Source organism: Antrostomus carolinensis, unplaced genomic scaffold, assembly GCF_000700745.2.
Source record: "Antrostomus carolinensis isolate BGI_N321 unplaced genomic scaffold, ASM70074v2 scaffold20728, whole genome shotgun sequence".
Taxonomy (NCBI): domain Eukaryota; kingdom Metazoa; phylum Chordata; class Aves; order Caprimulgiformes; family Caprimulgidae; genus Antrostomus; species Antrostomus carolinensis.
This window is the reverse complement of record NW_010333922.1, coordinates 38,731-50,789: the sequence shown is the minus strand read 5'-3', so window position 1 is coordinate 50,789 and position 12,059 is coordinate 38,731. Positions and strand designations below refer to the sequence as shown.

Sequence of the window (12,059 nt, the reverse complement as noted above, 5' to 3'; positions counted from 1 at the left end):
CCCTTTTAGACTTTGATAGTGGTGTTGAGTGCAAGAACATTAATCATTAAATGGCCCATGGATGTCATCAGTGTTTCCATAGAAAGTCATTGTCAGAAAATTCATTCTAATTCAAGGTTAATTAGTGTAATATTAAAATTATGTGTTACAAAAATGAATTACTTGCTGGGTCAAAAAGTGTGTTAAAAAGCTTAATGCCTTGTGTCCGAGATCGCATTGCCTTACTCAAAATCACGCTCTACCTCTGCTGCCCTCCCCAAGAAGAGCCAGCAGAAGCTGCCTGAGCTTCGGTTGCAGGTGTCTTCTTTCCCCTCTTGCTATTTTGGCACCGTGGTTGGGAAATTTGGCTCACAGTTCCCATTAGCAGATAAATGAGTTGCTCACCTTGTTCCCCATCGCTCTGTCAAGAGATTTATAACCAGGTGTGGGCTAATTTAACTGATTTCATCTGTGAAGGTCCGTGACTGTTTTGTGTAGCGTACCGAAAAACACAGGCCAGTCCGATGGTGTCTCATCCTGGGGGATGATTTCTTGGTTATCTACAGGGTGATTTCCAAGGAATCTCCTGCAAGTATGCTACATCCTAAATCAGGAGAGACTGATACTAACAGTAAGGCTAATTTAGTAAGTGTACAGAGTAAACAAAGAACAAAACCCTTTGAGCTCCCTTTCTCTTTGCAGTTGTTGATATATAAAACCTTCTGTAGTTCATAGCGAATGCCTCAGAGCTGCTTGTCAAAAGGCTCTTGCTGTTGTGAGTGCATATTTGCATTGTGAGAAGATAAGCACTCCAGCCTCCCTGCAGGGCTGTTCCCATGTGTGAAGCTGTACCACAGCTCTGCTCTGATGGACTGTTGCAAAACAAGCGTTGCCCTTCACAGGTTTAGTTGTTCTAGACCAGAATCAGAGCAGCACCCATGAACTGAATCCTGAAAGCTTGGCTTCACTTCCCTGCTTCACTTCCCTTTCCGAGGCCATCTGGGTTTTCAGGTGTGTGTGTCAGCCCTCAGAGGGGTCCTCAGCTACTTCCCGTGTCCTTGACAGGCAGGAAGATCTGAATTCCATTGCATCCCCTCCCATGGTGGCAGAGACCTGTTCAGCCTGGAGAAGAGAAGGCTCCGGGGCGATCTTATAGCGGCCTCCCAGTACCTGAAGGGGCTACAAGAAAGCTGGGGAAGGACTTTTCATAAGGGCAGTTAATGACAGAACAAGGGGAAATGGGTTTAAGATGAAAGAGGGGAGGTTTAGATTAGATATTAGGAAGAAGTTCTTCACTGTGAGGGTGGTCAGACACTGGCCCAGGTTGGCCAGAGAAGCTGTGGCTGCTCCTCCCTGGAAGTGTTGAAGGCCAGGCTGGATGAGGCTTTGAGCAACCTGGTCTAGTGGAAGGTGTCCCTGCTGATGGCAGGGGGGGTGGAACTGGATGAGCTTTAAGGTCCCTTCCAACCCAAACCATTCTATGATTCTATGACTTGTAGAAAGGGGATGAGGAAGAAAGGTGTGGAGGTTTGAGAGAGGCTGGAGGGACAGATGCAGCCTGTGTTGCAGAGCTGAGAGGGGGACAGTGCCCAGTTTCAATCCTCTGGTGCAGCAGAGACACAGCTCATGGGATGAGTGTTTCCAACCTGAGAGGAACCAACTTTTAGAGACTTGGCATCCGGGTGACTTAGGCAGCATTGGAAATCTTACCCTTAGTGTGCAAGTCATTGCTCCCAGAAAAGTCAGAGGTGTCAAAATCCCAAATCTTTATAGGAAAACAAATTATGTCATGGCTCCTGCTTTTCATGCTTTGCTGGTTTTCCCCTCTAAATTTTTTGATGGCTTGTGGGTTTGATGCTAAATTAATGAAAAAATGAACTATGGGTCACTTCTAACATTTCTAGCACTATTCTGTAAGTCCAAATCGGGAGCAATAGTGTGTTACATGGTAATATTAGTGTAGGGTTTTTTAAGTTTCTGGTAATTTTTGTTATTGGTACTCAATAGCAAGACTGTGATTCTCTGTGAGGTTTTTTTTTAGCTGGCTTTGTTAATTTTCTCCTGAATGTTTCAGGGCCGGGCTCTGCTTCACTGGGCATGTGACAGAGGACACAAGGAGCTGGTTTCAGTACTGTTGGAACATGCTGCTGACGTTAACAGCCAGGTAAGAAAGGAATAAGTTCAATTTAATTGATGTGTTATATAGCCTCTCAACCAAATTGTTTGCATGAAACAGAATTCTTCCCAAAAAACTCCATAGCAAATACTCTCAGGGCATTTAGTACAGGAAGAACATCCAAAAAGGTAACCTGGGAAAAATAACAGAATTTGGTTGCATGAAATATAGAGTCATAAGGGGCCTTTTCCAGTTCTTGCTGAAACTTCTCCCTGCAGTAAAGTTTTTTGGTCACCTGGCTGTGACTTCCAGTGTGGCTCGTGGTACTGATGGCAAGAGATTTCCTGCTTATGAGGTGTTTGTTAGCTTCCTACGTAAAGTGCGTTCTCTGGTGTGTTTTTTGTAATGCTACTAATTGTTGGTGGACTAATTGTGGACTAATGGAAAGCAAATCCCACTTTGCCCAGGAGAAAAGCATCCAATAAATACCTCTTTTCAGCAGAGCACACCACAGGGGTAGGTGATGCTTCAGGTCACAGCGTGGTGGGTATGTGATAGTTACAGTAGGATCTCAGTGCTGACTGAGGGCAAAGTCAAATAGCTTATACTAATTCCATCCCCACATCCTCACCTCACTCCCTTGGAGGTCACCATTTGTAGCACAGTTTGACTTAACTGAATATAAGGCAGTTTTTTTAGCCACTGCAGTTTGCAGCCCACATGTCTGTGCTTAACTAGCAGCAGTTTTGGGGTTCCTTAACAGACCAGGCAGTGAACTGTGCTGGTTCAGCAACCGCTTTGCAGGTGGTTCATTCCAGCCAGCTTGAGTCTGCCTGTGCTCTTGAGTCAACTCTCCTAGTTGTGTCACTTTGTTGTAATTAAGGGCTGACCCGTGTAAATGTGGTAAGTGTTTGGAAATAATTGTCCAACATATTTCTGTCAAATTATGATTGACTGCTCTTTACTAACGTGACGCTTATTGGCTTTGTTCTCCTGCCCTCTTTGGACATAGATACACCTCTGCTGACAGATTTGCTATCTCTTACCAGTGAGATCTTAAGCAGCCTTGCAATAAATGCTTCAGGAATTTGTAGAGGTGGACCTTCAGCACAGTTGCAGTCTGAAGGCTTGTCAGCAAACCTGTAGTGTTCATAGGCTACAAATAGCTGTGTTGATATTTACGTGTACACAAAATTGTTGTAAAAAAGTCTTTCTTGGCCTTGCCTGGGCAGAATTGCAGGTGGGATGGATGGGTATTTAATACTGTAAAGAACAGTATTAGGAAGTATGGCTCTGCCAGTAGCTGATGAGGCATTTATCTTCATGCTTTTAGATCTCGGGGATTTCAGTTGTAATGGATTTTAAAGGAGTTTTTCCTTACACAGAAGAGGGGCAGTGGAGCCAGTACAAATGGGGGGCTTTGTGTGCCCCACTGTCAGACTAGACCCTCTCCTTTCAGTCAGAGTTGGTGAGTGAAGTGTCAGATACATACGGGAACAGCTTTGCCTGGAAATCGAGGAGTCGTCAGATCGAACACCTGCCCATCCCCTGTACCCTGGCAGCCCAGGAGATGGTTCTGTTGGGGACACTGTACCGCTGCAGCAGTCTGAAAAGTCACTTCTCTTTGATGCTTGTCTCATTTCTTTGGAGGTAAAGTCTGACTCTTAGTAGAAAAGGCTGAAGGGAGAGTCATCTTATTTTTTTTCCCTGAACGTTAATTTTCTGTTAAACTCTTCTTCTCTTTTTTTTTCTTTTTGATGTATTGCACATTTTCTAACCAGATTATTTTTGGCCGGTAACAAAAGGTTAATAATAGCCATAAAAAGAAAATCAATCTTTGAATTTTTTTTTTTTCCCCACCAAGGTAATAAAGTAGAATTTTTTATAAAGGTCTCTGTTTGCACGTAGGTGTGTTCCCAGAGAAGGCAGACACATTTTTATTCTCAGCCATATATAAACTGCAATATCATTTCAAGACTTTGTGACCTAATGTTTATTTCTCTCTTTTTTTTTTTTTTTTTTTTATTTTGACCTTTACCCTGTAAGAATTCACATCTAAAGCAAAAAGCACAAGGAATTTTAAGAGCAACCAGAAGAAAAAAAAGAGAGGGAAAGACTCTGCCTTCCTAACAGGCCATAAACACCACAGTGCCTGCTGTTATACATTAGCAAATGCACTCTCAGTTAATGCACAGGCTGTAAAGAACAGTGGGTTCAGTGTAAGGGAGTCTCTGGTGACTTGAATCAGCAGTGCTGTTATTTCACAGCCATGTGCTCTTGGTAGAGGTTCCTCTCTGCGCGCAGCACCTCTGCCAGAGCCTGGCATGCAAACAGTCCCTGCGATTTCCACCTGCCACTCAGGTCATCAGATGTTTTTCTGTCTTGGTCAATTTTGCAGCAGTACCTGCATGCAGGCAGCATAAGAGATAAAGAATAAATTAGAGATTATGAGGGTTATGAGCAGGTAGCGAAGGAGCCAAATGTTATAGACCAATTTATTTTTTTTTTAAATTGCCTGTGTTTTAGTATGCTTCTTAAAAAGTTACTCAAACAGCTCGACAGATTTATGCTCTCTTCCATTACTTTTTAAATAAATGCTCTTCCATCTTGGCTCTCTTGGAGTGTGCTAAAGGATTTAGCTGCCCTAAGCAGATGGTGACAGTGGTGCTCTACTAGGTGGCCTGGAACAAGTCGTACTAGTTCACCGTGCCTGTAGATGTGCCTTAGTCCCTTTTTGCTGCCTTATTGTAGTTATCTTTTTACTACCTATTGTCAAAGTACTTGCAGTCTCAGGATCAAGGGGCTCTGCAAGAGTCAATTTATTGCTCTTTGCTGATAAACAGACTTGGGAGCAGGAGGAGAGGTCACTTGGCTCCAGTCATTCCTGTAGCATGCTCAAAACCACTTGAATTTTGGGAATAACCACACACCTCTGGTCTGCACTAGTCCAGTGCCTGTGCTTTTAGTTTTAAACAGTGGTACTGCAGATGCAAAAGGGTGGTTCCCTAATGTCACTGAAAAGCTGCAGCCATTGAGTTCTCTGATTGTTCATAATTAGCTCTAATAGCACATTTGAAAAGCAGTGGTAAGCTATGGGCAAGGGGATACAGAAAGGCAACAGGCTTCTCGACTTTGTTGAATAGGGACATTTGTGTAATTGAATTAGCTAAATCTTCAGAGCCAGAGGCCATTTCAAAGTGGGTGGTGGTTTGGTATTCTGGAGCTCTGGAAATACCTAGCACTTGGGTTTTAGTCTGAAAACCGCCTCCTTCCACTGGAACTGTTTGCCTAAAACGTAGGTTTTTAATTGAGTGATGAAGTGAAAGGAAGGAGAGAGTATATTCATAACATAACAGTTATGAAGGAGCTCGGCAACAGGATTAGAATATCTGTTTCTAGCTTTAAAATATATGAAGACATGAATAAGTTTTCCTTGCAGAGGATGTACTGCTTCAGTGCTACTCAGTGGAAGAGTGCTCTTGGGGCAGGATCTGAGTCTGGTCACCTCCTCCTACCTCATCCTACACAGGGAGCGTTGCAGGTATACAAATTACTAGTGTTGTTCTAAGAAAGATGAAGGGCATTGTGCTGTAGTGATTATCCAATGAGGGAGAGAAGGACAAACAGCATCTCTCACTTGTAACATCAAAACAGTAGACCATAGACTCTCCTCCTGGACTTGCTGTGGCTGCACTTTGTTCCATTTGTGGGTACTTTTTACTCCAAAATAATAATCGGTGCGCTTAGGGCGTTCCCTTGGGAATGCGTGGGGAACTATCCCAGAGTGGCTGCAACAGATCAGCTTATTCTGAAAAAACTTTCCAAGCCTATCTGGCCATGTGAACAAATCTTAAAATAAATATTGTTAGTGGTAAGTGGAACTGTATCACTTGATGTCCAGGATACTTAAGGGCTATGTACATATCTATATGGTAGAGCAGCTGAGTTAAAATTGTCTCCAGGTATTTTTATGATTTTTAAACTACATCATTGTGCAGTTCTATTAATCAGACTATCAATTTTTAGGGCAATCATTTGTATGTGCTAAAATTGTACCATAATTATGACTACAAGGATGAAAAAAGCTCTACCTGATCTTCAGTTTTTATTTGCTGACCTTTCACTTTCCTAGTAAAGGTGCAGAACACTGTACTGTGACTTTAAACCGCTTGGCAGCAGGTTCTCAGTGGTCACCCATGGATCCTCAGGGGTTTGAGAGGGAAACTTGAGAACCAAAGCTGAAAATCATTGTTAGGAAATCTGTTGCTAGTGTGTGTGGATTTTATTTTATTTTATTCATTCATATACACCAGTAATTTCAGTGATGAGCATCTAGTGTCTATGCTGTCTGCAGAGAGAGTTGGCTGCTCTTTGGTGCCAGTGTTGTATCTGTGTCTTGTACCAATTCTCACAAGGCTGCACAGCTGTCTCAAGTCAGACTTGTTAGCGTGTGATTTTGAATTAGCTGGATTTTATTTTTCCATTTGTGTGAGGTTTTTTTCTAAAAGATACATAGCATAGCAAGAAGAGTGTGGTTGCCTCCATTTTTCCCAGTCCCCTGCCACGTACCTCTAGCAGACAGCTGCTTCCCTCCTCTCTGTTTGCATGCTGACACACTTGTGAGTCAGAGGGCTTCTGGAGACAGGGAGGTGGAATAGCCATCCTCTTGTAAAACCTTCACTCACGTCCTCATTGGGGAAAAAAAAAAAATCTTTTCAAATGGAGACAATACAAACATAATAAATGGCAGGGAGTGCTCCTCTCCCTCATGACTCAATCCTTCTCAAACAACATTATTATTGACTGGTCTATTGGTTGCCAAAAAGGAAAATCAATTGTACTAGAAGTAGTTGCTGGACCACAGATCATGGTAGTAACCCAGCAGAGACAGGTTGATTTTTATCAACTATCCAAAGACTAATTTCCACCATTAGCTAAAAATGAAGTAGAAATTATGGATATGTCGAAGATTGCTAAGATTGGTGATGTGTTCGTTTTGTTTTATTCATATGGTTTTTCTGTTTTCCTGCCTGACTCTGAAAGGATTGTGTCTGTCTAGGGTAAAAAGAAGCAAGGAAGAGTCAGGCCGGCTTGCCTGCCTGTCACTGCCTGTTTTTTTTCTTTCCAATCTTGTTCATTTGGATTTCACAGGAAGAATAGAAACTGCTTCAGTCTCTGCATGGGCCTCATCTTGGCCCCTTCCCTCCTTCCTGCACCGAGTATAAGTCGCGCCCTCCTTTTTCTGTATCTCTAGGGAGATGTTGAGGAAATCAGTGTGGGCATCTTGACTGTTCTGACCAAGGACCAAAGGCCACAGTCTGTATCTACACAGGTTTCCTCCTCCCCAGCGAGTATGTGTATGTGTCCGTGCAGCCCACCACCGCTGCTGCAAGCCGATGGGTGCAAACACACTTGTAGGTAGGATGCCAGCTGCCAAAGCACTCTGCTGCTATAACCATTCTCTAAACCTGGCAGAGATTACAAAGGAAAATGTCTGAGTCTTGTGCCCTTGCAGTTAATGTCCCTAGTATAAATTTTCCCCTAAATATACTAAAAGCCTGGCTCGTAAAGCCAGGAGGGACCCTGTCCTGGATCTGATGATTGCTGCAGAGGGTTTGGCGTAGTTACGCTCACAGCAAGCAAAGGATGTCACAGGTGCTGCTGAATAGACCATTGCTGCGGTATGAAGGTACGGTGGCAAACAGATGAAGACACTAAACAAAGATGAAAAGCCAAGCAATGAGAGCAGAATTATTAACCACAATAGTTTCCTTCTTTCCTTATACCCCTTCTCTGAATCCCTGTCTCAATATTTCTGTAGTCAGCTTTGCCAGGCAGATCTCAGAAGACTCTGCAGGCTCATACCCCTTCAGTCTTGACGTTGTTGCCAATGGGTGTGAAAGCCATTAGCCAAAAGAAAGGAGAGATCTGCTTAGTGACAGAGGGGAGCTTTCTACATTAAAGCATTGACATGGTGCCAGTCACACAGTTATTAGAAGTGGCACAGCTCCATGTCTCTCCTGCGGGTCTCTCTGTGGAATGTAGATTGGCAGCAGGTTGAATGTTAAATGGTCACCACTCAGCAGATGCTGATTTTACCTACTGGGAGAAAAATCCCTTTCAGCAGAAACATTTGCAAAATACTTGCAGCTCTAAATATATATGCTGGGAGATGCAGAGGTTTATCCCTGGTCTGCTCTTCAGCTCCTGAAGACACCTCAAGCCTCATCAACACAAACTGTTGTACAGACGATGAGATGTTTCCTTCTGCTTGTGCAGGCTGGGCTTTTTTTGCATTGTTTCTTCCATCTTCCAGCTTGACATGTACAGTCTTTGTTTCTCCTGCTCCCTGTAGACCTATGAATCATTGCTTCGTTGCTGGTGCAGCAAAGCAGTTGGCACCCTTGCTCAGGCAGTACACGTGCAGCGTTGCCTGCAAAGCAGGTTCACCAGCCGAGAGAGCAACTGCAGGCTTCTGTGATGTTCCAGCAGTGATTTCAGGGTCCACACAGTCCTTTCAAACCAGTGTTTGAAAAGTGAAATCCAAGAGCTGATCCTGGAAAAAAACTAGCAGTGGTCTCTGTTGCTTTACCCTCTAAAGCTGCTTTCAGGGCAATCAAAACACAGGGTTTAAAGCTGGGGACTGAGGAGAACACTGGATTGCTGTGAGATTGCATGGCTTGTGGGCATCACCTTGTTTTGAGGGCTGTGTTGTGCAGAGGGAGGCACTTTTGTGGCCAGTGCTGGTGCAGGAGGAATGTGGTCTGGCAGCAGGAACATAGTTTTAGCTCAGGAAGTGTGACCACCCTCTGCATCAGGGAGCCTTGCGCCTGTGTCCGTGCCTGACCAGCACAGCTATTTTGTGGTATACTGGCTGTGATCTCTGCTGATGCTCACAGTAGACAGAGGCCAGCAGCAGTAGGCTTTGAGGTGGGTGCAAGTGGCACCGTGGTGCTGTCGTGTGTCCTGGTGAAGAGGAGAAACGTCTTACTCACTACTGTCTTTGTGTCTGTGCAGATGCAGGAAACAGCCTTACCTTGAATGCCTCCCTGGGAGGACATGGGATGGTCCCATGCCCCTTTGTCTCTTGCTCCTAGGCTCACCTTTGAAATAAGCACGTGTTAAAACACCTGTAATTTGTGAAGTCATTGTTGGAAATGCTTTAGCCCCTCATTAAGGTGTTTGGTTAACTGCTGGAACAGGATACCACTGCCAGCCCAGCTGGTTTTTCAGGTGAAGGCATCACCATAGGAATGGTCTCTAATCACTGTAGGAATGGTCTCTAGCCTTGCTTCATTTCCCAGAGCCTTGGCACCTCTCCCTGCCAGAGGAACAACCTTTGCCAAGCAATCAGCTACTCTTTGCTCAGGAGAGATGGTTCCTAGAACATCTTTTTTCTGTGTGTCTGTGTGTTCAGCTGCTTGAAAAAGCTTTCCCTGTTTTGAAGGAGTTAAATTCTGCCACTCACCTTCTCCCTGAGGACTTTCCAATATGAGAAAGTCTGGTTTTAACTTTCCAAATGGAATTTTGTATTCATCTGTTGTCTGCAGTTGTCTCTTCCAGTTTGCTTTAAAAAACAAAACAAAACAAATCCACACACAACAAAAAAGCAGTCCCGAGTGCATCACTGGGGCATCCTGAATTGGCAGTCTTTGGTGCAAAGTACTTTTGTTGGTTTTCCTAAATAAGATTGTTCTAACACTTCAGATGTTGAGGGAATAACTCTTTATGCTTATTTTGTTTAGATTTTAAATAAGATTTTTGCTGATCATAGCTGTTTCTTGGCTCCATGGATTGTTAAGTGACAAAATGGCACTAAAATGGCAAAGCTAATTTAGGAGGTTCCTGTCTCTCAACATGTACTTCTCACTTCTGCATCCATGAGAACAGCTGTCAGTGCCAGGAGTCTTTCTAGCTCAGCATCGTGTCTCCAGCAGCAGGGAAGAGTGAATGCTTAGGGGACAGAGTAGGGTAAGCATACAGTGATAATTTCATATATTTTCCCAGAGTCTGTGGCTTGGAGGCTTCCTGAACCATTGGTATCATCTTTGCACTCCTGGATTTTTCTTTGATAAATTTCTCTCATCCCTCTATGGATTCCCAAGCTTTTATGCCAGTGGGAGTTCTGTAGTTTAACTGTGCATTTGCTTTGCACTTGCCACGATCATTTCATGTGAGAGCCCATCGTTCTTGTGTAATGAGAAACAGTAATTGTTCCCCCAGTTACCTTCTCCATCCTGCTTTTGACTTTATTGGCCTCCTTGATTCCCCTTGATCCCTTCTTTTTCAGGCTGAAGAGTTTAATATTTAATCCTAGCCTATTTGGAAACTGCTTGGTAACTTTGCTCCTCCTTGTCACCTTTTGAATTATTTCTAGTTCTTCCTTACTTCATTTCAGAGGAAGGGAGAAGCACTGCTCTCAGTGCCCAAGCTGTAAGTGCAAAATGAGGTTTAATGAAGCAATATAATGATGTTTTCTTATTTCCTCTTGTTTTTTTTTTTTTTTTTTCTTTCAAACGCCTCCTTGTTGTTTGCCTTTTATTAACTCCCATTGAATACTGAGCTGGTGTTAGAACAGAGCTGTCTATAACAGCTCATGATCTGTTTCCTCAGAGGTAATAGCTAGTTCGGAGCCCATCGCTGTGGATTTAGATTAAAGATTGTTTTTCCACATGTGCATTACTTGGTGTTTATTAGCACTGAATTTCATCTGCAGTTTTTTCACCTGTCACTCTGAGGTCCTTTTGTAGCATTTTACGCTGAGCTTTTGATTTAACAGACTTGGGTGCTTCACTCTCAGCCTGCTTCCCCCGTTCATTTACATGGGTTGAACAACCCAAGCCCTTGCACAGATCCCTCGGAGGCTCCAGCGATCGCCACCAATTGTGTGAGCTGGTTGTTTATTCCTATTCAATCTTTACTTTTGTAATTAGTTATCAAGCAGTGCAAAGACCTTCTCTCTTGCTCTGTGACAGTATTGTTTAATAGCTTTTGGTGAGGAGGTGTATCAAAAGGCTTTTGGAAATCCATGTGAACAGGCGTCCCTGCTGGTAGGAGGGGTAGCAGAAGTCTCGGCAGTGCTTGCCCTCGTGGGGAAACAAAAGCTGGTGCCATCCTCCCTCTGCCTCTCCCAGAGAGACTGCTCAGTTGCTCCCTTTTGCAACAAAACAATTAAATACTATCCTGGAGTAACCTTCTAGTTTATCTAGACCCACTGGCTGTCCCAACTTAGACATCCCGTGTTGAAACAGGTCTTCTATCCTCTTATGACAAGGTTCAGCTTGGCTGGAATAAATCACCCTGTCCTGAGAAGGGTTTCTCATAAAACGAAGGCCTGAACTTACATGAAGGTGGAAGGTGTGTTGAAGTCATCTGACATGTTTGTCCTCAAGTTAGGAGTTGGCCATCTGCAAGCTGAGTACCAGCGTTGGAAGAACTGGTAAACTTCCATCATCTAAATCAGTTTGTGCTGTTCCAGCCAATTAAACATTAAAATGAGCATGACAAATAAGCGTTCATTTATGGGTCAATAACTCCCTAGTATGTCTGTGACGTGGTTGGCCGAGACAGTTCATTTCAGTACCGTCCTGGGCATCCCAACATCTTCAAGTATGTAATTGCTTTTATAAGGAAAGAGAAGTAATAAGGATAATGTAGCTATCAGGTCCCGACTCACTAGTTCAGAAACTTCCCCTTGCCAATCAAATTTCTTTGGTATTCAACCCATTCTAGGCTTGTTCCAAAGGCATTATTGTGATGTCAGAAAATATCCTGATGGATATCTGCATTTTCTCCAGTGTTAGATGTTACCTTCTTGACGGCGCTGGGTTTTGTCCACCAGCCAATTAACTATCTGTTATAAAGAGCCCTCGGTGCATGCTTTATGGCAATAGACAGGGTTGCCTTGTCCCTCTCCTTTCCTTTCCCCCTCCCCATTATATATATATTTTCTCAGCACTATTAG

The 12,059-nt window shown here is 43.6% G+C and overlaps 1 protein-coding gene across 1 annotated transcript in view; it reads left to right on the top strand.

Annotated features, from left to right (window-relative positions):
- Positions 1-12,059, top strand: part of ACBD6 (acyl-CoA binding domain containing 6) — an 85,061-nt gene that overhangs the window by 39,543 nt on the left and 33,459 nt on the right. The window contains exon 7 of the mRNA XM_010174052.1: positions 2,054-2,143. Coding sequence (XP_010172354.1) covers positions 2,054-2,143 — 90 coding nt within the window. The remainder of the gene's footprint in view (positions 1-2,053; positions 2,144-12,059) is intronic.